This window comes from Sceloporus undulatus, chromosome 3 (genome assembly GCF_019175285.1).
Source record: "Sceloporus undulatus isolate JIND9_A2432 ecotype Alabama chromosome 3, SceUnd_v1.1, whole genome shotgun sequence".
NCBI lineage: Eukaryota > Metazoa > Chordata > Lepidosauria > Squamata > Phrynosomatidae > Sceloporus > Sceloporus undulatus.
The window spans coordinates 68571761-68597121 of record NC_056524.1 but is presented as its reverse complement, the minus strand read 5'-3'; the positions used below and the strand labels follow the sequence as shown (position 1 = coordinate 68597121).

Genomic DNA, 25361 nt, shown 5'->3' with positions numbered 1-25361 from the left:
ATATCTGGTTTATTTAATAATTTACAAAAGTACAACCAAAACATAGGTAGAGCCAAGCAGCATACACCCTCTTACCAGGCAGTAAATCTATTACCTCATATACAGTGCCCAGCGGGAGAGATCCTATGCCAGTGTTTCTCAATCTTTGGACCCCCAGAAGTTTTGGACTTCAACCTTCAAATGTTTAGGACTTCAGCTCCCAGAAGTCCCAGCCAGGTTGGCCAAAGTTCAGAAATTCTGGGAGTCCCAAAAAAATTGTGAACTACTGCCCTGCACAGAAGGGTATTTCCAGACTTCAAATAAGGAGATTATCATGCATGGATAGAAAAGTGGAACTGAAGCAAGATAGTAGCATCTATGGTAGAATTTTATCAGATAATGTCCTGACTGATCTGTAGCTGTTCTATAGTCTACTCATGGCTGTGGCACATTTTTTCATTGTTGGGCAAAGCCCATCAACAGCTTCCAATTGTACATCTGTTGCATTAGCCCTCCCATACAATAAGCTTCCAGCTGCAGTTCTAGGAATGGGCAGTCATGTTGTCTCAGTCTCCTCCTCTCTCCCTCTTCCCCCCCCCCCCCCCCCCCCCCTCCCCGGCTGCTTCTCTCCCTTTTTTCCGCTTTCTCCCCCCTCCTTGCATATGCACAAAAAAAAAGGCAGGGAGATGGGATTAAGGAACAGTCTGGGAAAGAGAGTGTGGGACCATCCACGGCTGCAACATGCCTAATCCCACAATTGGATACACGTGTGTTAAGGCCTCCTCCCAAACCAGTATGTATGCATTTGCTTTCATTAACATGGAAACAGGACTTGTGTTGTACTGTAAATCATCTGGCATGTACCACATTTGGGAAGGATGCTTTATAGCAAAATATCCTTCATAACGCCAAAACAGAACTCTGGACTTTGTCTTGCTTGAAACATCCTTGTTATTGCTCTTCTCCCCACCTCCAAGCTATTCTCCTCTGTATACAATGAAGAGTCCTAAGTCTCAGCACCCTCTCGTTCTGCATCAATGTCCCAAACTACTTTTAGCTTTTCATACATAACCCTTATATTAGGGGTGAAGTGGGCAATGGTGACTTGCTGCATTTTGCTGGGTTGCAGCTCCCATAATCCTTCACCACTGACTATGCCAGCTAGGGCTGGTGGGAATTAAAAGTAAACCAAAAGCATTTTGTGAGCCACAATTGCCTACTCTTTTCTTACATCAATCACCTCCCCTTAGCAGTTAGAATGAAAGGACTATGTCATCTTCTGAGTTCTGAATGTTCTTCCATGGAACCATCTACCAACTGTGCAATGCTATTAACAAGCTATACAGTATTCCTAACAAGTTTTCATGGCAGTACCAACACCAGTTCCTTGGACAGCTGCCAGGGCTCCAGCAGGTTCAAACAGCAGAAAAACATATGTTGATTCTCTCATGCCAGGCTTCTGGCAGCTACAAGCCATGATCTAAAGTTTCCCACATTGCTCAGAGTACTTGACATAGCACCACTTTGGGACATTATTGAAGGTGGAAGGAGCAGTAGCAAGCAGCTACTCACCAGGCACCAGATACAAGTCAGCAGTTTAAATTCTCCACGATGCCTCAAATTAGTACCACAGCTTCTAATTGTAGATATTTTCCTGAGATACATTAACCCACAGCATCCCAGCCCCCATAAATTATAAACATTATTTTATGGCAGTTACCTCCAATGCGGCATCTTCTGAGTGGTTTTTTTTTTTTTTTTTTTTTTTTTTTTTTTTGCTACAACTATCATCAACCCTGGCCATTGGTCATGCTGGTTAATGTGAGTTGTAGTGTAAATCACCTGGCATGTGCCACACTGAGAAAGGCTACTTTATGACAAAACATCCTTCATAAAGCCAGAATAGAATCCTGGACTTTGGCTTGCTTGAAACTTTCTCGGTTATTGCTCTCCTCCCCACGTCCAGCTATTCTCCTCTGTATGCAGTGAAGAGAACAGCGACTGAAGAACCTCTCAAAGTTTTGCTTCTCAGACAGATCACAAAGCTAGTTACCAATGGTTACTGGGTTATTTAGCATTTGATCAGAAAACAGTTGAAATCATGAGCAACAAAAAAGTTCTATCAGGGAAGAAGCACTCATTTATTTTGTCTTGTGTTTTCCCCTGCATAGAAAGTCTTTCTGAAGCATGAGAGTAGTATCCAGACAAATTAAATTTTCAGTTTTTTCTTCTGTTCGTACATTTTTTTTGAGACAGGAGCTGTACTGCAAAATTTGGAAAAGTGCAAAATTCAAAAAGTAGTTACCGTTATGTTCTACACATTAGTTCATGTGTTGCAAATCAGTCAGCTCCTTTGTTGTAGTGGACTCAGAGCTCACAGCTGAAACACTGGGATGTATTGAATAGGAGAGATGAGGGCATCATCTGCCACACCTCTTGGGCATCCCTGCTCTCTTTGAGTTTACCTTCGGTCCTTAAAGTATCTTGGAGAGGGCAGGATTCCACCAGCAATAGCATACTATTGTTGTGAGCTATCTCTGCTGTTACACAGTAATTAAAATCAAAGAGTTTTACAAGTGACCTGATCCTGATAGAGATGAAAATTACCACAAATATTTTGATGACTTTGAGAAAAATTAAATCAATACATCTGCCTGCATTTTTGGACTGTCCTTGGACTTTTGACTACTACAGGAACTATCATAAAGAACACTGGCATTCCAAAATTTAAGACTGGTCATTTGGCATCTGAATTCATAAAGAACTAATTCTACAAACAACTCTATAGATGAGAGAGTGCAAGAGAACTGCCGTGATATATTTCCTAAATATAAAAAAATGTTATAAAGGTTAATAAGAGGTACAAGCATACAAAGGGAAATTTTCCATCTTGGCCTGTAATTTAAAGGACAGTAAGCAGCCCAACAGAATATGGAAATTAATTACAGCTCTCTTTCCCATCAGACAGACTACTAGAAGATGAAGGACTAATAAAAAAGCAATAAGCACAACACTAAAGGGGACGACTTCAAAATTCTTAGTGTACTTCATTTGGTTGTGAACAAGCATGTTATTATATCCCTCATTTAGAAATATGATTTATGCTTTCTCTCCCCCATCCTCCAGACTTTTCATTGTGTTTCTCTGTTAGAAAGGAAGGCAGAACACTGCCCATTCTTTATCCTTGAGATAGTCATATAACAATGTACTTTGATAAAGAAGAAAACTAGGCAATATCTGATGCTAGGCATCTGCTGGCAGAACACAAGAATATACTGAAATCTGGGAGAGGTGAAAGCAAGCTTCCCATTGCAGTCCCCCATGCACTCCAGAAACCTGTGCTGAGGGCTGGGAAATTCTCTGGAGCAATTTTGGTATACATTGCATACAAATGTAGTTTAACCTGTTTAAAATATTTTAATAGGATTGCTGAGAGAGAGAGAGTTGTTGTATGCCTTCAAATCATTTCCAGATTATGGTGACCAGAAGAAGAACCGATCAAATGGTTTTCTGGGGCAGAGAATGTGTGACTAGCCCAGAGTCACTCAGTAGGTTTCCATGGCTGAGTGGCGAATTGAACCCTGTCCAGAATTGTAGTCCAACACTCAAACCAGTAATCAATGTTCAAAACTCAAATCAGTGTTTATACTCTATATCATTTTAACTATCTTTTGTTTTAGACTAATACTGTAAGCCATCTTGGGTCCTATAATGGGAGATCAGTGGGGTATAAAATAAGTATTTATGTAAATATTTGTAAATAAATGTGTAGCATGATGGTCCTTTTTCTGCACATCACTTCATGTGAGGGACTATTGGAAGGGAAGTAGCAAAGTTACTAAACCATTTCCCTAACCACTATTTCTCCATCCTAATTATATCTCCCTGTGACTTGTCCCATGCAGTTTCAGTCAAACAGACAGGGTAGGGAGCATAGTTCAGGGATACTGCATATGCTTTGTATATAGAAAATCACAGCTACCATTGCTGGCATCTCCGGGGAGAAGAATCAAGTAGTAAAGTGTTTGTGAATTTCAGGCCCTGGAGATAAATCAGGCCCACTGGGTTACTTCAGATGGCCTTTTCCCTCATGACACTATTCCTCGCTGGCTTCCAAACATCTGTATTGGTTTTTCCTATGCTAGAAATGCCTTTCCTAAAGCTTAGAGGCTTGATAGAATGAGAGAAAGGGGCGGCAAGACACCACTCCTTCCTGCCCTCAATGGAGGCTGCTGCAACCAAATGGCGCCTCTGGAAGCCCTAAAAAGAACCCACTTCTGGCGGGTTCTTTTTAGAGTGTCCGTGGGATGCCATTGGCGTGCTCACACATGCTGATCATGTCCGCACAGCACAGCGCTGTTTGGGCACTGTGCCACATGGACATCATCGTTGCATGCCCCATCTGTATGGGGGAACACCAAGATGGCACCAGTGGTGCGTGGTAAGGCTCGGGAACATGTGGACGCTCCACTCTCCTGAGCCCTAAAATCAACCCCAGGCCAGTGCAAACCAATTTAAAAAATTTAAACCAATTAAAAGAATTTTAAATAACATAAACCTAGTTAGATTTTAAAAAATCAGTTAGGTGCCTAAGGCTTTAATATAATGGTTCTCAAACTGTGAGGCAGTACCCCCAGGGAGGCATGAGAGTTGCTCAAGGGGAGTATGAGACTTGGAGACCCTAATCTCCCCTCCTCTCCTTCTCAAATGTTTTCTGTCCTGGAAGGGAAGAGAAAAGGTAAAGAGGACACTTGGAGGCTTGGAAGGAGGAAAAAGAAGAGAGGGAGAACTATTTCTTTTATTTTCTTTTAATACTTTTTTTTACAAATTATTAGATATATAAAATTATATCATATATCAAACATTGCCAACAATCTAGTTATTCCAACCATAACATATCATATAGATAAAAATCTAACATTTATACATACATATTTCAAACAAAACACAACAGCCCTCCCTTCCTATCCCCCCTCTCTCCTTTTTGCTGGAATAATTCTATGTTTATTTCTTTATAAAATGTAGAGATCTATTTCTTTATAAGATGTTAAAATATGGATACATATTAATATGTGAACAAAAATATGCATACTAAACAAACAAACTTTTTTTTCCTATTTGAAGTGCGGGGTGGGAAAATGTCTAGATATAGATGTAAAAGGAGTCACCAGGATAAAATATTTGAGAACCACTGCTATAATAAAAAGCCATTTTTTAAATTTGAAACTGAAATGACTCCAATATTGGCACCAATTAGCCTCTAAGAGGGGGGCATTCTATAACCAGGGTGCCACAGTAAAAAAGACCTTCCCCTAAGTCCTCCTATAGCATATTGTCCCCAATAAGACATAGAGCATCCCTCCAACAGATACATATTATCAGTATATAGGGAGGCACTACTTGAAATATTGAGGTCCCAAGCTGTTTATGGATTTGAATTAAAATATGCTGATAATTCTTGTCCTTCCCTTTCACCCACCACTGGAATATGGCATCTAAGAAATTCTCTGAAACTGAATTCATTCCTTGCCTGAAAGTGGTTTCCCACTAGCTGTTAGTAGGTGATGTGGAAGACCTCTCCCTGAGACCCTGCAGAGCCACTGCCAATACTGGATTAGATGTATGAATAGCATGACCTGCTTAAAGGCATCTTCCTATTTTTCTGTGTACCTGCCTTTATTACCTGCCAAGCATAGAATCAGCAGGCAAGCCTTTTCATGTTCTTCAGATGCAGTGACAGGGAAAAACCTCCCTACAGAACTTCCCTCAAGGGAAAAAAAAGACTGACAACTATAAATGTATGAATAAATAATAAAGTCAATGAAGGAAAAGTGGGAAATTCAGATGGAAAGTAATCAGGCATAGCAGTATTGTAACAACTGATCAAATAAATGAAAAGCAAGATGAACTTGCTATTTAACCGCAGTGGTACTTCCAACAGGAACTTGTCTGAAATTTCCATGTGAATGAGAGTGAGAGTTTGATTGCCCAATATCAGGTCAACCGTGTAATGCTAAAGTCAGTGGCAGCTAATAGAAATTTATCACAGTCAGCTGTTATATTAATGGCTTGCCAGATGTTGTTTGCAGAACCTGAAGATGGGTATATCTATGTATGAGCAGCAGACAACAAGGGTAAATATATGGAAGTAAACAAGGTGTGTCAAATGTCATTTTGCTGAGAACACCATCTGCTTCATCTCCCTGGCCCCTTTCTCTGTCTTTGGAAAGGCAGTGTCTAGTGGCAGATTACGTTTGCTAGGTACTTTAGCACTAGATATTTGCCTGAAAACCAACAGCTTCTGCAGTAAACACATATAAAATGAACATGGAACAAAAAAAATCAAACTCTCTGGCAAAGAACTATTATTTAATCTTACTTTTAAGTTAGTTTTCCAATTACGGATTTGCATCTTATTACAGCTCAGCTTTTATAGACATTACAGGCATTGTCAAATATACTTTCCACAAAATTCTACTTAGAATCCAAAGAACCATTTCCACTCTCATTAGAGATGCAAAAGAGGACTCTATCCTGCGCCTTTAAAACATACATATGAGGAACAGATTTTGGAATGGGAGAGACCTAGGTTCGGGTCCCACTAAGCCTAACATTTTTTACTTATCTTGAGCTGTTCACTATTTTGCATCCTGACTTACGTTGCAAGGTTGTTATGGAGATAAAGCGGGAGAAAGAAGTGTGTATGTTGCTTTGGGGTCTATAAAGGGGGAAATGGGATATAAACATAATAGAACAATACATACACTGTGGAGTCGAAGGCTTTCATGGCCGGCATTCATAGTTTTTTGTGGGGTTTTCGGGCTATGTGTCCATGTTCTAGAAGAGTTTCTTCCTGACATTTCAAGAAATCTGAAGATGCCAGCCACAGATGCTGTCGAAACATCAGGAAGAAAACTCTTCTAGAACATGGCCACATAGCCTGAAAACCCCACAAAAAACAATAAATACATTCTCTCTCCCTCATGACTATTAAATGTGCAGGAGCCCTATTACTTTTTTAGTGCGGCTGTCCTACTTTCAGTTAGGGTCACCTCACTCAGAATTAGTATTCTTCCTCATGATCAGGCATAGTAGTATTGTAACAACTCATATCACACATGTAGATGGTCTCATCCACACAACACTGCACAATACATCAGCTGCTGTTTCTACTTGTCTTAAAGAATACAAGTGGAATGCTACATGTTTCCGTGATTCTCCACATAGAAAGAAAACTTATGTAGAGTTTGTAAAAGTTACTTTCCTCCTCTCCATCTCCAGAATCCCTCAGGCAGCAGGCCAATGGCCCTACTGCCTGAGAGATTCTCAGAGTAATTTTCCAGCCACTGAGTAATTTTCCCAGTGACTGAAAAAATTAGCATGTCAAAAAGAATACTAGGCATCTCAGGCATCTTGTCTTTCAGTGGACAGAGATCTGTAGAAACTCCAAATAAGGACACCATATTTCACAATAGTGCCCTTCCAGAAAACTGTAACTTATTTGTTTTTTCCCTTGAACATGCAGGTTGACGTACGTGTGTGTGTGTGTGTGTGTGTGTGTGTGTGTGTGTGTGTGTGTTTAAGTGGCCTGTCAGCTTATGACATTTCATGGCGTTTTCTCAGGCAAGAAATATTCAGACATGGATTTGCCAAAATTGCCAGTTCCTTCCTTTGAAATATAGCCTACAGCATCTGGTACGTATGGGTTGGTGCAAGTACTAACCATGGCTGACCCTGCTTAGTTCCAAATTTAGATGAGATTTGGTGCCTTTATGGTGTTTATATCTTAAGCTGACCTGTACCTGGAAAAAGGCAATGTATCAAAGAGATAAAATTGGTTCCATTTTGTATTCCCTACTATAAAAAAAATAAAACAGCCCTTATTTATGCACATTCAGTTCAGGATAGCAAACCAACCACATAGTTTCTTAAAATATACCAAGTTGAATTTTACAAGTTGATTTATTTCAACCAAAGCACAGGGAAACTTTTTTTAAAAAAGAACTCTTTTTTTCTATCTAGAATTCATAAAGCTGTAGAAGCTTTGAATTATCTGTGATCCTGCTGAGCTGTGCTGGATATATTTTAAGATGTATAGGGTAAGCAGGTTGAAAAGATCATACATCAATATGAAATGAGGATGAGTCTAAAATATATCAGTTTGTCAAACTCTCCTATAAGAGTGTATGAGCAGGCTGGTTCACTCTGGGGAGAGGGTACAATGCTTCCTTTTTATGGCGTAACTACATATTTCAGATCTCTGGTTTTTTTAATTAATGGGGAGAGGGGCCAGTATTGTATAGTGGTTAGAGCAAGGGTAGAGAACACATTTTAGCCCAAGAGATGAATTCAGTTTCAGATATGTTTTCAATGGGGCCACATTTCCATTGTATCTGGGGCCAAAGACAAAAGCCTGGGACCCAAGCTAGCATCTTAAAATCTTATGGGCTCATCCAGACAGACCAAATGTGTTCTAGTGGTAGTGGTAGGTTTCTATGCCCTACTTACTGCTTCCTATCTTGTCCCTAAGAGCCAAACAACTGGTGGTATGGGCTGGCATATTAGTTATGGATGTGTTTAATCCTCTTGTCCTTTCTGACTTTTCCTTCTTTTATCAGTTGTATATCCCAGAATCATAGAATCACAGAATATTAGATTTGAAAGGGACCACAAGGGCCATCTAATACAGGAATGCACAACTAAAGCAATCCTGAAATATGTCATCCAAACTCTATGTAAAGCCTTCCAAAGATGGAGAGTCCACCATCCTCCAAAGCAATCTATTCCACTGTTGAACAGCTCCTATAGTAAAAAAGGTTCTTCCAAATGTTTAGCTGGGATCTCTTTTCTTGTTATTTTCATCAGCTGGTTCGCATTGTAGTCTCTGGAGCAGCAAAAAACACCCTTGCTCCATCTTCTGCATGATATCACTTCCAGATAGTTGTCATGTTACCTCTCAGCTTTCTCTTCTCTAGGCTAATCATATCAGCACCCTAATTCATTCCTCATACAACTGGGATTCCAGAATTTAGATTATCCTGGTTGCCCTCTCTAGAGATGTTCCAGCTTCTCAACATCCTTCTTGAACTATGGTGCCTAGAACTGGACACAGTATTCCAGGTGAGATCTGACCAAAGCAGAATAGAATGGTACTACTACTTTCCTCAGTCTGGACACTATACTCCTGTTGATGCAGCTCAGAGTAGGACTCCTCTGGACTGGAGTATTCACTAGCAATCCCCTCACCCCCCATTTGATGTCATCTGCAGATTTGTCGCCCTCCATTCCATCATCCAAGCCATTTATAAAAACCCACTTTCTGGATTTGATCTGTCAACCAATTACAGATTCATCTTTACAGCTCTTTTACAACTGTATCTTGTAAATGTGACATTTTTTGTGGATTGGTTGCACACCAGTTATCAACTAACCTGAACAATAGAGACCACACTACCAGACAGCTGAGTAAAAGTGTTAAAAATCATACAGACAGCAAATTAGTATAAAAAGAACAGAGAACAGAGATGGAATGAATGTTTACAGTTAGATGGGAACAGTGAGAAAGAGTGTGTGAGAGAAACAGCTCTGGCTTTGCTGAAGGGAAAATTTCCTTATAGTACAATTGCTCTCTTTGAAGACAGTATGCAAAATTAGAGATCCTCTGCTCTGCTCTAGGAGTTTGCTCCAGACATATTTTGCTCCATAAATAAACAGGTATCACAAAACCACCAGATATCCTCAATACCTTCTCCTGTCAAAATGAATCTAAACTGTCAACACTTGGTGGACACCTCCACACTTGAAGACATTAGATAGGTATGACTGTATTTTGTGTGAAGGCTGTTCTCCAGTCTGGAGATTTGCAGTACATTTTGTTTCCTCCCCTGCCTTCCCACATTCACAAGTACAAACACTCACATACACCGTTTGTATGGGTTTCTGCTAGGAGAGTGAGTTAGTGTGCTTAATTAACATGGGGTACTTATCATTCTTGCACATATTTGTGCACTCTGGCAGGGTCATCACTTGGGGGGCACAAGTGGGCAGGATGCACCAGGTAACACTCTAAGTGGGGTGTTACTTGGTACATTCTGTCTCCAGATGTCTCCAAACATCTGCCTTTTGGCAGAAACAGGCTTTGCTGTTTGCCTATGTCCCTTTAAAAGTTTCAAGAGATGGTGTGAGTGAGGCAAAGCTTGGTGGGAGGAGAAAGAATAGGCCTCAGTTTTTTAAAAAAAATAATTAAAAATATTTAATTAAAAATTAATTTTTATATATTTTTTAAAAAATCATATCTTACCAAATTTTCACTTTAACCACATGAAACTATGTACATGTAAATACATTTATGTTGTGCATATGATATTGTAATTTAAAGGTATAATTTTAATTTTCTAGTTGTTTATGTCACAACTATTACCATTACATTAAGTGATATACAGGAATTACAATTTATGGGTAACATCAAAAAACATTCCTTGCATCTGCACTGCAGAAACAATCTGGTTTGATCCCATTGAACTGCCCTGGCTCAATGCTATGGAATTCTGCAAATTGTAGTTGGTTGCGGCACCAGAGTGGAGCACTGTGGTATCCAACCAAATTATTTCTGCAGTGCAGATGTAGCCATTACTAAAGATTCTGTAAGGTGTGGTATGGGAGGAGGTTAAGGGGGGGAGGTGACGCCAACCCTATATCACCACTGCACCCTGGTTGTTTCTCTGCATGCTTTGGCATTTTAATATTCACTACTTACAGTATTGTAGTGCCTTTAATATTTGTCTGAACCGAAACTATTTTATTGTATTTTATTTTAATTGATTACTATGTACAATGCTGTGCAAAGTTACAAAGTGTTATAAATAAACCATAATAATAATGACAACACCAACAACAACTAACTGGAGGGAAACAAAATGAAAGAAAGGTATGAGAGGAGGTAGTACAAGTAAAGGTATATTAAATTATACTGGCTTGTCAGAATCACCATAGTTCCATAGTTCAAAATTTCTCTGTATATGCAGCTTTATCTGAAAAAAGAAAAAACAAACTTGGAAACTACAGCACTCAAAAGCCTATCTGTGACCATGCTAATAAGTAGCCCATTTTATTCTCTGACTACACTTCATATATGTAACATAGTGTAAAATATCTGGATATTGCTTGAATTTCAATGCATGCAGAAGTTTTATCCTTACTTTGATACAAATAGGTGAAACAAGGCAGGTATGTGCTTGACAGCTCAAAAAGATCTGAGACATTTTTTTTTTAAGTAGCTCGTCCTTTTGGAAGCAATTTGCCTCCGTCTAGAATTTTTTGCAAGCTTAACTCTAACAACACTATAGAAAAACAAAGCCACAAAATAAAAACAACATTCTAGCATCTGTTCCCACATTAAAAAAAACATCAATGCTCTGTTCTCTATAACAACTTGCTACAGAATACATTCTGTACAGGTTTCTTTTTTTCTTCCGATTTATCCATTACATCATGCATTATTGGCTACTGGTGCAAAAATTGAAGCTAGGGAGGCTAGTGTTAAAAACTTTTGTGTCAAAGACTCTGGTAGGACTAGCCCTACCTATGGAAGCCAGCTCAGATAGCCGATTTAGGAGTCTTTGTAATTAATTAATTAATTATTATTGTATACTTAGGGTCAGTACAGAAAGCCCGTTTTAACTCCGGCGCAGCCCTCAAACCACACGCCATCCCTCCAGAATAAAAAGAACCTGGTGTTTCTGGGTTCTTTTTGGGGCACCAGAGTGACATCGCGAGTGCACCACTGGTGCACTCGTGACAGAAGCAACGTGCGGTGCCATGTGAATGCTGTGCATCCCTTACATCAAAATGGCAATGGCCGTATGGACGGAAGCAGCCATTACTCCGCCGCCACACTGTGCTAGGGTTAGGGACCATGTGGTTGGTGCATGGTCCCTAACCTTAGTATCAGTGCCAGCACAGCACATTTGACGCATCTGTTCCGGGCCTTAAAGGAAGGAAGAAAGGAAGACGCTTGCACAATTTGCAGCCTCAGATGCCAAAATAATGTGGCTTTCACTCCCATGCATCCTGATATGGTGAGTGCATCATTTGCTGCTCTGTTTCAGTCTGCAAAATGTTTTAGGCTGCACTTGGCTTAGTAATCACTGTGAAGACAGGGAGCATTGTTATAGGAGGAAAGCATTGTTAGATGGCCCTAAAAAGGCACTCTTTTCCCAAGATTCTCAGTTCAGCATTTTCCTTGGCATGCTGATTTGTGGTTGTATGGTTGGACCTGCCACCAGGGACATCACTAGAGGGATGCAGGGGATGCAGACTGCACCACGTGACACCATAGGTAGGGGTAACACCACTGGTCCCCAAACAACAGCCATTTGGCAGAAACAAGCTTTGGTGTTTGCTTACATTTTTAATTTAAAATGTTGGAGATGGTGTAAGTGGGGAGAGCCTCAGTGGGAGGAGAAAGGAGAGGCCTCAGGTTCTTTTAAATTTTTAAAATTTTAAAATTTAATATTTTAATTCTTTTAAAATTTTCATTTAAAATATCACATCTTTTCAAAATTTCATTTTAACCATATAAAACTATATACATATAAATACATTTAGGCTGTGCATATAATATTGTACATAATTTAAAAGTTAAATTTAAAGTTTGGTGGTTTTTTTAGATCACAACTATTGACAAATTCAGTAATATACAGGAATTATGATTAATGAGCAACATTAGTACAAAAAACATTGTTAAGACTTCTGTATAGTATGGTATGAGAGGAGGCCTATCGGACAGGTGGCATCATGAGTTACTGCACCAGGTGATGCCAACCCTAGTGATGCTACTCTCTACCACTAGAGTGAGTGATAAATGATGGGAAGTAAGGAATGACAATCAAGTTTTTGAAGGAAGAGCTATGTATGCCAGAATGACTTTTCCTGGTTCCCCTGGTCTTGTTTGCTGTCCCCAAATGCAGTAGGGTACTCTGTTCCTTCATCAGTGTTGAAGCAACATTCAGCTATCAGTTTGGTTGGGTTTTGTATAGGGAATATGGTGCAAGGGGAGATTTGTCTTTCATCATCTGAAGCAGCAAAATTTCTTGGGCTGAGTTTTATTGAAAGAAGTGTTCAATCATGTGAACTTTAGCCTCCCATCTGCTGTCAAACATTTCATAAACAGGTCTCTTGTGGACAAGCTGTGAGAAGAGGCTGGGAGAGAAAAAGAATATGATGTCTCAGTGGAGTAGACATTTAAAGAAACTGATGATACATATGCATGTGTATGGCAGTATAAGAAAGACCTCCTGTCCATGGAGATAAGCATATGTTTCTATCTGTACACAACTGCAAGAGAATGCACAGGTATTTTTGGTATTACTTTGTTCTTCTTGTGTGCCTTCAAGTCATTCCCAACTTACAGCAACCCTATAGAGAACCTATCATTGGACTTTATCACAAGGGGGAAATTGGGGGTTTAAACAGAAAAAAAATTGTGTGAAAAACACACAGTTGCGATTAGGATTTTCACACACATTGTGATTAAAGGGCCATTATCCCAGGAATAAATAGGCAATAAACAGGCAACAAACTAATGATTTGTTGCTGTTTATTGCCTGTTTATTCCCATGATAATAGAACTTTAATCGCAATGTCAGGTAAAAATGTTAATCGCAATTGCGTGATTTTCACATGATTTTTGCTGTTTAAATCTCCCAATTTTCCCCATATGATAAAGTCCATAGGGTTTTCTAGGGCTGAGAGTGCATGTTTCACCCAGTGACACCCATTGGGTTTCCATTTCTAAGCAGGGAATCAAACCCTGATCTCCAGTGTCTATTGGAGAGTCTGTCACTTATTGGCAAAATGGTGGCCAATAGAACAAAACTGATGTATTTTGGATGCATCCAAACCACCATGGCAACCTTAATAATTCTGCAGTTTCCTGTTCTATTATGTTAGTCAAACTGTTAGTCAAACAGTGCCAGGAATTAGTATTGTAATGTGAAATACTGTGCATTTTTTAGTTATATTCAACATGAATATTTATTTAGCATAGATGCCAGCATAAATGTCTGTCACTTTGCTGTTGTATGCATTCAAGTCATTTCTGATTTATGGTGACCTTATGATGAATTTATCACAAGGTTTTCCTGGCAAGATTCATTTGATGGCGGGTTACCATAGACTTCTTCTGAGGCTGAGAAAATGTGACTGAACCAAGATCACCAGATGAGTTTCCACAGCCAAGCAGGGATTTGAACTCTGGTCTTCCTAAACTCTCCAGCCATTGCAAAGTACTGTTACTTTCCAGTGTTGACTTGTGGGTTTATTCTATTTCCAAGACTAAGAAAGGACTAATGATTAAAATATATGTTTTAAAACAGGGGTAGGAATCATGTGCCCCTTCAGATGTAACTGTTGTACCACATGTCTCAGAAGCTTTAGTCATCATAGTTATGGTTGTAGAATGCTGAGAGATGCAGTTCAGCAATACCTGGAAAGCCCATCCTTGTTTTAAAACACCACTCTGTATTTGAAATTTAAAAACCAAATAGTGCATCAGTACAACGTCTTTCAACACCTGGTTTTTGTTTCTTCTCAATCTAGAGCCTTCAGACCCACAGCCAATCTTTTGTGCTCATTTACACAGTCATTATAGTGGGCCCTTTGGATCTGCTGGGGTTTGGTTCCAAAATTCACCCATCCACCACCAGAAACCAAAATCTATGGATGTTCAAGTCTCGTTATACACAATGGCATAGCAAAATGGTTTCCCTTATATAAAATGGCAAAATCAAGGTTTGTTTTTTGGAATGTATATGTTTAAAATATCTTCAAGATATAGATGGTGGAATACATGGATGCAGAAGGCTGACTCTATTTCTCAGAAGACATCTGGATTAGAGTTTGGACCAGCCCTTAATGAAATCCCTGGTCAACCGTTAAACTGCCCTAGTTACTATCTCTCAGCTTAACCTGCCTCAAAAAGTTGTTGTCAAATGGGGAGCTACATACCCTCAGTTTCCTATAGGAAAATTGAGACTGAATTAGAAAAAAAAGTAATTGTGATAAACAATAATAGCATATATCATTTATAAAAAATGTAAATGAAATAGGCTATTTATTTGAACTTTATCAATAAAAGTTAACTAGTCATAATCATACAGCCCACATTGGTCCTTTCATTGTTAAAAGTCTGCTATTGATGCTTTAGTATCCCAAGAAAAACTTCAGTTGTTTTACATAAATGATATAGTGAGTATTGATGTACTCATAAATCGTCCTTGTTTAATTTACCTCAGTACCTGTATTCATGTTCTCTTTTTCTTTAATAGCAGCTAATGTGCTGGAAGGAGACTCAATGGAGCAGGACGTGGAGAGCCCTGTTACAATTCATCCACCAAAGTTGCCAAAACAAGCCAGAGAAGATCTGCCAAAGCACTTAAGCAAAGAATGTACCAAGCGAAGAATCCAGAGATACGTTAGGAAGGATGGAAAGTGTAATGTTCACCATGGAAATGTAAGAGAGACTTATCGTTACCTGACTGATATCTTCACTACCTTGGTTGACCTCAAGTGGAGATTCAACCTTTTGATATTTGTCATGGTTTATACTGTGACTTGGTTGTTCTTTGGATTCATCTGGTGGTTAATTGCATACATCCGAGGAGATATGGAGCACATAGGGGATAAGAAATGGACCCCTTGCGTCAGTAACCTCAATGGGTTTGTCTCAGCCTTTTTATTCTCCATAGAGACAGAAACTACCATTGGATATGGCTATCGGGTCATCACAGACAAATGTCCTGAAGGGATTATCCTGCTTTTAGTTCAGTCTGTTTTAGGATCTATAGTTAATGCCTTCATGGTTGGCTGTATGTTTGTAAAAATCTCTCAGCCCAAGAAGAGAGCAGAAACCTTGGTGTTTTCTACTAATGCTGTCATTTCCATGCGAGATGGAAAGCTCTGTCTGATGTTTCGTGTTGGGGATCTTAGGAATTCGCACATTGTGGAAGCATCAATACGAGCCAAGTTGATCAAGTCTAAACAGACAAAAGAGGGAGAATTTATACCACTCAATCAGACAGATATCAATGTGGGTTATTATACAGGGGACGATCGCCTGTTTTTGGTTTCACCACTGATCATCAGCCATGAAATAAACCAACAGAGTCCTTTCTGGGAGATTTCCAAAGCCCAATTACCCAAAGAGGAATTAGAAATAGTTGTAATCCTAGAAGGAATGGTGGAAGCAACAGGTAACATTTCTTTTCTGCATGTTTTCTGTAATTTAAAACTTCTTCTAAAAAATTAAAAGATGATACTGAATTGTGTAAGGAGACAAAAGATAACCTGCAGAAATATTTCAGCATTTATCATCAGGTCCAAGGGTTAATCTTGTTCTTGTTGCAACTTGATGGTGCAAAAAATAATAAAATGGAGCAGGATTTAGGTGGCCTTGGAACATGCCATAGCAAAAAGAATGAGGAGGGGAGGGGACAGAGATAAATCATTTACCATGTTTTTCTCGTGGTTGGGTAGGAGAACTGAAAAATACTGTATTTCTGACATGATAGCCATATTGTTCAAAAAACCTGGGACACAGATTTTCTTAGCCCCTGACCTGAGTCAGTAGAAACCATGTCAATACAATGTGCTGTGTATGCATTTATAAATCCATGAATATGACCCTGACTTAACTTTCAAGTATATCCAGCTTAGTGCAAGAAAGGTAAAAAATTGTGCACCAGGGAACAGTATGTTGAAATATGGCATTATTTCCACATGAAATTGCTAGCCAAGTAAAAGGAAATGCTGATTGCCAGAAATAAATGACTACTTTTTTTTTGTCTTAGGCATTGCTTTTTTTTTTCTTTTTGGCTGCTCTCCCACCCTACTTCCAGGAAAAACGTATCCCCTCCCCCATGACAGTTTGAAATTTTGATTTATTGGCCAATAAGACATTAAGAGAGATTTAGAATAGCAAATGAGAAGTATCTTGTTGTATGTTGACACTTTTTATTATATGCCTTCAAGCCAACTCTAACTTGAAGTCAACCCAATCATAGGTTTTCTTGGCATGATTTATTCAGAGCTGGTTTACCATTACCTTCTTCTGAGGCTGAGAGGGTACGATTTGCCTACGGTTACCCAGTGGATTTCCATGGCTGAATATGGTTTAAAACTCTGGCTTCCAACACTCAAACCACTATACAGTCAGTCCTCCATATCCATGGATTCTGCACCCACAGATTCAACCATCTGTGGCTTGAAAATATCCCCTCCCCCCCAAAAAAAATTCAAAAAGCAAATCTTGATTTTGCAATTTTATATAAGGGACACCATTTTACTAGCCTGTTGTATATGAAAGGACATGAGCATCCAGGGATTTTGGTATCCATGGGAGGTCCTGGAACCAAAGCCCCGTGGATACCAAGGACCTACTGTCTTGACATTTGTACCTGTTTTTGGCTGGCAGAATAGTTCAAACAAAATAGTTCAAGCAAATAAACTGTGCATGTTTGTTTAACTATATGTTGTCACAGAAATCAGATATACTTTATTATGTCAGACTTTCTAAAATTTTCATGTTTATCCAATGTTGGGATTTCCCCACACAGAACTGTCTAAACAATTGACTCTGAATTCACTCTATGTCAAGAGCAAATAATTTCCGACAATGGACCTCAGAAAAACCTCTTTTTGCAGCTGGAGATTGCTCGGCCAGAGTAAACAGTACTAGGGTAGAAGGATCAACAATCTGATTTAGGAGAAGGAGAATATTTGTTTGAGCCACCATGGTGTAATGGTTTGAGTATTGGGCTATGACTCTGGAGATCAAGGTTCAATTCCCTGATCAAGCATAAAATCTCACTGGGTGACCCTGGGCAAGTCACACTTTCTTAGCCTCAGAGGAATGCAATGGCAAACCCCCTCTGAAAAAAACTTGTCAAGAAACCGTATACTAGATTTGCCTTAGGTTCACCATAAGTCAAATTCCAAGACCAAAAATTACTTGGAGGCACACAACAACAACAACAAATATTTATATTCATCTTGCTGTTGTTCTGTGAGACATTTTTCCTTCCAAATACTCTCCACTTGTAGCACACCATTACAGGAAGTTTCATGCTTCCATTTTATAACATCAGAAACATGCTGATCCTAGATGTTGGAAAAGCGATTTGGGGGAAAGTAGTACTCAAAATCATCACCAACATGTCTAGAGTGGCTGGGGCATTATGGAAAGAGTTGTAATTCAAAAAGTAACTTCAGCTCTGAATGATACCATAAAATTAAATGATAGTGATGATGAAATCCTCTCCCTCTCCCTTTTTTTTTAAAAAAAGAACCAAAGTTCTGATTCTCAGGAAGAATTGAACTAATGCTACCCCAAAAAGCTCAATTCGGTTGGCAATGTAACCTACCGATTATGGCAGAGGAACAAAAACTTTGTAAGAACAAGATGTCAAAATGACCAAATTCAAGGTTATGTCCATCTGGACTATACAGATGGAGCTGACTCTACCAAACAAAAAGCATGTAAAAATCCACCACAAACTGTTCCCTCCAAATAAAAACATTAATAGGCTTTGAGTGTATAGAAGGGCATTTCATGAAAAATTTATAAAGGCAGAGCACAAGACAACAATGGAAAAAAACCAGGTGTGCTCCTAGGAAAAGGAGAGGCAGCCACAAACACCTGTTAAAATGTCAAGGCAAGGCACTGATGGCCAATAAAGATTGTATTGCAGAAAGACTTGTTGCTTTGAGAATGCTGCCAAGAAATAAAAACTGTAAAATATTATCGTCAACCTACAGCTCGGAGGTGGTGATGATTACAGTGAACTGCAATTATGACTTTGACAGAACTGAGCAGAACAAACTGGTTCAAAGCACTGGGCAGACATGAATAAAGTTTACAAGAAGATGATTTATACTCCATGGAAATCATGCACATTTAAAGCAAACTGAAAAGATCAACAGCCCAGCCCTAACACTAGAATGCCATATGAAGTGGGGCATTAACAGTTTTGTGTGTTTGTTGTTATTATTGTTTGTTAAAGGCAACCAGGCAGTCCCTTAGCACCTCCTGACACTGCTTCTCATAGAATCATAGAGCCGGAAGAGACTCAAAGGGCCATCCAGTCCAACCCCCTGCCATGCACAAACAAATAAGACTTCCCATCCAGTGAACTCTGCCCATGATTATTTTTATTTAGCTCAGTCAGTTTTAATATGTAGTTTTTAATCTTACATTGTTTAATCTTGTTTTAAGGGGGGGCATTATGTATATATGGAAGTATTTTAACCTGTTGTACGCCACTTTGATTGCCTGGCAAAAAGCAGGATAGAAATAAAAATTTTATTATTATTTTTATTATTATGCAGGAACTCACAATCAAAGCACCCCTGACAGATGGCCATCTAGCCCCCATTTCAAAACCTCGAAAGATAGAGACTCCACCACATTCTGAGGCAATGTATTCTGCTGTCAAACAGCTCTTACCATCAGGATGTTCCTCCTAAAGTTTAAGTGAAATTTCTTTTCCTGTAGTCCTCTTCTTACATAATTAATGGAGGGAAATAAAATAGAATCCAGTTACATTCTAGATGGGAACCCACATAGAGAGTTATATTTTATATGGTTAAACAAGACTAGCTGTGTCCTAATTGCCTGATTCAGTACCAATTGAAGTATGGAATAATTCATTTTTTGATTATAGCTCCCAGAATCCCCTAGCTAACATGGCCAGTGGTATACCAACAACAATCCATCAAAATAAATAAAATGGTATGTGAAAGTCTACTGGCCCCAGACTAGAAATATGAGTGAGTAGATATTTTAGTACCAGTAGTGAAACTGGAGATTGTTGTTTGTGTTTGCCAGTTGCCACCCATCAACTGCACTCCCAAGAAAGCAAGGTTCTTTGTAATTCAACAGTGATAGTCTGAACATCTGTAGCCTCAGGCCAACACACTGTGTGAGAGGCAATAGACCTGGGCCCCATTCCCACTTGGCAGATTAAACGGCTTATATTGGCGCAATTCTGACTCAGATTATTTTCCGAGTCTAATTCACATTTTTTCCATAGTTTCCATTACAAAAAGGGGCAAAATTACTTTGATTTATTTAGACCCTGTTTCCATTCCCATTTATTTTAAATCACTGTATTTTAAAGCGGAGTAATTTGCTCCCCGTTCCCATTTGTGTCCGCAAGCTGTCAATCAAGCCTGTAGGCTTCAGACATCACAAGTGTCATCACCTGATTCTAAATACTTTGACATGGTTTATTTTGCTCCCCGTTCCCATTTCTGTTAGGGTTTGGGGGCGTGGGTCAGCCAATGAAAATCGGCTGCATCCAAGGCTCTTCTGTGTCTCCCCAGACTCCCTCCAGGAAAGAGAGAAGGAGCCTCTATTTGTCCTAAACCCCTTGCATCCGAAGCTCTTCTGTATCTCCCCAGACTCCCTCCAGGAAAGAGAGAAGGAGCCTCTATTCGTCCTAAACCCCTTGCATCTGAGGCTCTTCTGTGTCTCCCCATACTCCCTTTGGGAAAGAGAGAAGAGGAGCCTTTGTTCCCCTCAAATCCCTTGGCGTCCAGGCTCTTCTATGTCTCCCCAGACTCCCTTTGGAAAAGAGAGAAGAGGAACCTCTAATCACCCCAAATCCCTTTGCCTGCCCCATTGCTCCCTGGGCTGTCTGGGGGGCGATCAAGCAGGCATGTACTGCAAAGCCTATCTGCTGCTCAGGCACTCAGGTGCTCAGGCAGAGGCAAAATAGAAAAAAAATAAAAAATAAAAAATAATAGTTAAAATGGTGTTCAATGGCTCTCCTCACACATCGGTCTATGAATGTGGAGCAGAGGGGAGGTTGCAGGGGGAGTAATGTATTTACTGTGTTTGGAGCTCAATGTAGCCTGATCGCCTTACCCTGCTTCCCAATCCACTGGCGGAAAGGCTATGTGAACAGAAGAAAATGGTGCCGGCAATGCAGAAAGAGAAAAAGAGGGTGATACCCCCAGGCCAGCCCCTTGAGTGCTGCTCCTCCCATCTCCAGGTTCCCGAATCAGACACCCTTTCGTTCCCATTCGTATGCTGCAAATCAGACTCAGGAGGCACAGTAAAACTCGCTAAAAAGCTGCTGTTTTTTTAAAACTGGTTTATCGACCTATGATTCAGGTTTTTCAGGAAAATTCGATTCAAATTCTAATTCCAATGGGAACGATATCAGAGCAATGTGGGTCAAATGCGGGCTCAAATGGAAACGATGCACCCATGATTCACATCCTGATCTGCGTTATAGGCCAGTGGGAATGGGGCCCTGGTTGCATCTGGATGGAGCCAGGAGTTTCATACTGCTTCTCTGTTCCTGTTGAAACTGGGGTTCATGCAGGAAGGTTCACCCCACCAGTATAGGATGGGTCCCTAGTCTGCCCTACTGCTTGGAGCACAAGCCATTAATGGCTTCTAAACTGGTTTGTCCTGAAAGTGTTGCATCATACTGACTCTTCTATTTGTTTACTAATAAAACATGCAAGCTTTAAAAAGCTAAAAACTTGAAATTAACTACAGTCAGCCCCTCCTATCCACAGATTCTTTATCCGTGGATTCAACCATCCATGGCTTGAAAATATTTTTAAAATAATACATTCCAAAAAGCAAACCTTGATTTTGCCATTTTGTGTAAGAGACAACATTTTACTATGCCATTGTATTTAATGGGACTTGACTAACCAAAGATTTTTGTATCCATGGTGGGATCCTGGAACCAAACCCCAGTGGATACCAAGGGCTCACTGTATATAGATATATTCATTTCCTTACTGCTAATCATCTAAATCTGCTTGCAGTTTCATTTATGTTTTTGACAGCTCAAAAGGCAATGTTTGCAGAAGGGTTTATGGTTACATTTTTTTTTAAAAAGCCATGCTCACCAGCTGTGGGGAAAGTGTTTGAATAGCAGTAAAGTGTGCACACAGAATGCTATTTAGATACTAAATGAGGCTATCAGATAGATTACTCCTATGCAAAGTGAGCTGACTTTTAGCTATAAACCTGTTGACTGGCTGATGATTGTCCTTCTGACTTTGTACTGTACTAATAAACAGCTGTATTTAATTGTCATCATCAAAGCTGTCTGTACTCAGTGTTCAAAAAAGTGGGAACATTCTGTGTCAGGGTAGCAAAAATTCTCCTTTTATAAATGCAAATTAAGCACAATTTCAGATTTGCATACTTTGGTTATACAGAGCACTGAAATCTTCCCAACTGGCCACTGAAATCCCCATTCATGCAGAAGATTTACCATTGGGCTCAATTCACCATTATTTCTATTAACAGTAGGCCCATAAAAATGAGGCACATTAGTCATAACTAACTTGTCTTATTTATTTCAATAGGTCTACTCTAGGTAGGATTAATTTTGAATATGACTCATTGTCCAGAATTTTTGGAGCTCATCTTACCAGTAAGCACCAGCCTCTTTTTTTTAAAAAAAACTGAAGACTAAGATTATCATTATGTTCCATTCTGTGCCAACAGCAAATCCCATGCTCTCCCTCTGGCCAAATTCCTACAAGTCAATGCCAATCCCCACTGACCATTTCATTCAGAAAATCTTGGCCATACATGACAGATTGATTAAGCTCTTATTCATCTACCAAAGATGGTGGCAGCAGCAAGAAGGGGGAAAAAACAGAAACATGGTGGCAGCAGTGGCATGCGGAGGCTCCAGGCCACCTAGTTCTTGAATAAGGGAGGAAAGCAACCCTTGGAACCAAAGTGCTCTGAGACAGATAACTTGGACAATGCCTATACCATGAAACAGGCAATTGTTCAAGCCACCTTCCCAGAGTGCCATGGCTCTCTCCTATTCCCCACAGCCAGGCATTCAGGGAATACAGGTTCAGTCTCCCTTATCCAGAATTCCAAAATTCAAAATCTTTCAAAGACCTGTCTGAAATAGTGAGGTTCAAAATATACAAACTTTGGAGAATATAACACAGAAGGCTTACCATGAGTAAATCACCATGAAATTGTCTGAAATCATGAAAAAAATATGATCGAGGTTTCACACCCGCATGCGCTTCTCCCATCAGTAGATCAATACCAAGGCATATGCTTGTCCGTGGAGTTGTCATTTGGCAATAACAGCTCCATGGATGCTTTACTCATGGGACAAGTGAGTGCCGACATGACAATTTACTGATGAGAGAAGCATACAGAGGTGTGAACCCCAATCACGCTTTTTTATGATTTCAGATGATTTCATGGCAATTTACTCATGGTAGGCCTCCTGTGTGATTTATTTCATGCAGAAAATTATTTAAAATATTCTATACAATATAAAATATTGTATAAAATTACACTCAGGCTATGTGTATAAAGTGTATATGAAACAGAAATGAATTTTGTGTTTAGACATGGGTCCCATCTCCAAGATATCTCATTATGTGCATATATGCCAATGCAGGTATTCCAAAATAAATAAATAAATAATCCAAAATCCAAAACACTTTTGGTCCCAAGCATTTTGGACAAGGGAGACATTCACTAAGAAGTCAATTTTATTTTTGCAAAGAGAAAAGAACCTGACATTTTTGAAAGAAAATTAGGTGCAGAACACATTGCAGAAATAATCCAGTTTGAGACCACTTTAACTGCCCTGGCTCAGTGCTAGGAAATCCTGGGAATTGTAGTTTATTGTGGCACCAGAGCTGTCTTAACAGAGAAAGCTAAATGTCTCACAAAACTACAGTTCCCAGAATTTCCTAGCGTTGAGCCAGGACAGTCTCAAACTGAATTATTTCTGCAGTGTGTTTTGGACCTAACTTCCTTGACATTTCTGTCAGAATACATTTATGTAATATCAGCTGTGCATTAGAAGGGACCATAACTGAGTGGAACAGCACATAATTTGTAAACTGAATATCCTCAAGTTAAATTCCTGGATTCTCCAGGTAAGGCCAGTAAAAAATCCTGCCTGAAATCCTAAAGCTACTGCCAATTAGTCTTGATAATCAGTATCCAGACTAGCTGGACCAATGGTCTGATTCATTAAAATGAAGTGTTGTCTATTAAAAACATACAGAAAGCCATGCTTTTATAAAAGAATGCATGATCTGAGGCTACAGAGATATAGTCCAGTGCCATGTGCCTTGTCATCTAATATATGTCCTTCTTGCATAGGATTAATACTACTGGTGACATGATATGGTAGGGTGTTAATTTCTGCTATGCTATGTGAGCACAGCAGTCATCATAAGAATGAATGGTTGTTATATATATCCCCCCTCCCATCAGGCTCAGTGGGAAGGAAATTTCTTGCATTAAAATATGAATATTTTTAAAAGATGGATTCTTTGACAGGAGGCAGACGACAATTTGATAGCAAGTGAAAATGATTTACAGTGAGCATCACTTCCTGTAGTATACCAAAAAAATTATTTCTGTCCTATTTCAGTGTTGTAGGTACTATATCGATTTTTTTTCTTTCTTTTTCTTTTCTTTTTTTTTTTTTTTTTTTTTTGTGGTAATACAAAAGTCTTACATTGGAATATATCCAGTAACAAACATGGCGTTGTTTATAGTTTTTATAATCTATGATTCTGTGACATTATTTATATTTTTGTGGGTTTTTCAGACTATGTGGCCATGTTCTAGAAGATGCATTCTCTGAAGATGCCAGCCACAGATGCTAGTGAAACATCAACAATAAACTCTTCTAGAACATGGCCACATAGACCAAAAAACCCACAAAAAACTATGGATGCCGGCCATGAAAGCCTTCAACTTCACATGACATTATTTGTTGTTGTGGAAGCTACCTTTGGTCCATCCTGGGAAAAAGGTGGCATATAAATAAAGAAAAGAAGGAAGGAAGGAAGGAAGGAAGGAAGGAAGGAAGGAAGATCAGTTTATTGAGGGATAATAATAATAAATCATTTATTTATTTATTTATTTATTTATTTATTATAACTTCAATGTATCTGCAACACTTTCCTCTCTACAAACTCAGGCTCACGTATGGAAACCAATTAAACTTTGGCCAAATCACACTCTCTCAGCCTTGGGGGAAGTCAATGGCAGACCTCCTTTGAATACCTCTTGCTTAGAAAACCATAAGTCAGAATTGACTTAAAGTTATATAACAACAACAACAAAACAAATTAAATAAAGGAATATGTGGCATATCTATAGAAGGAAAAGCCAAGAAAGGCAAGTGCCAGCAGTGGTCAGAAGCCAGCACCTGAAGATCAGATAGGTTTTTTTTTAATAAAAAAAATACTTCAAACAATTTTAACAAGTTGTGTCTTCATTTTTAAAGCTTTCAGTACCATTGTCAGTTGCTGGCTGACACATTCCCCTTAAGAACACGTATTTTTGCAGT

At 39.2% G+C, this 25361-nt stretch overlaps 1 protein-coding gene across 2 annotated transcripts in view; it reads left to right on the top strand.

The window, feature by feature from the left end:
• Window positions 1–25361, top strand: part of KCNJ6 (potassium inwardly rectifying channel subfamily J member 6) — a 178559-nt gene that overhangs the window by 137643 nt on the left and 15555 nt on the right. The window contains exons 1-2 of one of the 2 annotated variants that reach the window (XM_042460968.1): window positions 14210–14264; window positions 15306–16229. In XM_042460968.1, the coding sequence (XP_042316902.1) occupies window positions 15332–16229 (898 nt within the window). In that variant the 5' untranslated portion in view covers window positions 14210–14264; window positions 15306–15331. Of the gene's footprint in view, window positions 1–14209; window positions 14265–15305; window positions 16230–25361 lie in introns of those variants that run through there. The other variant, XM_042460967.1, reaches the window with a different exon arrangement.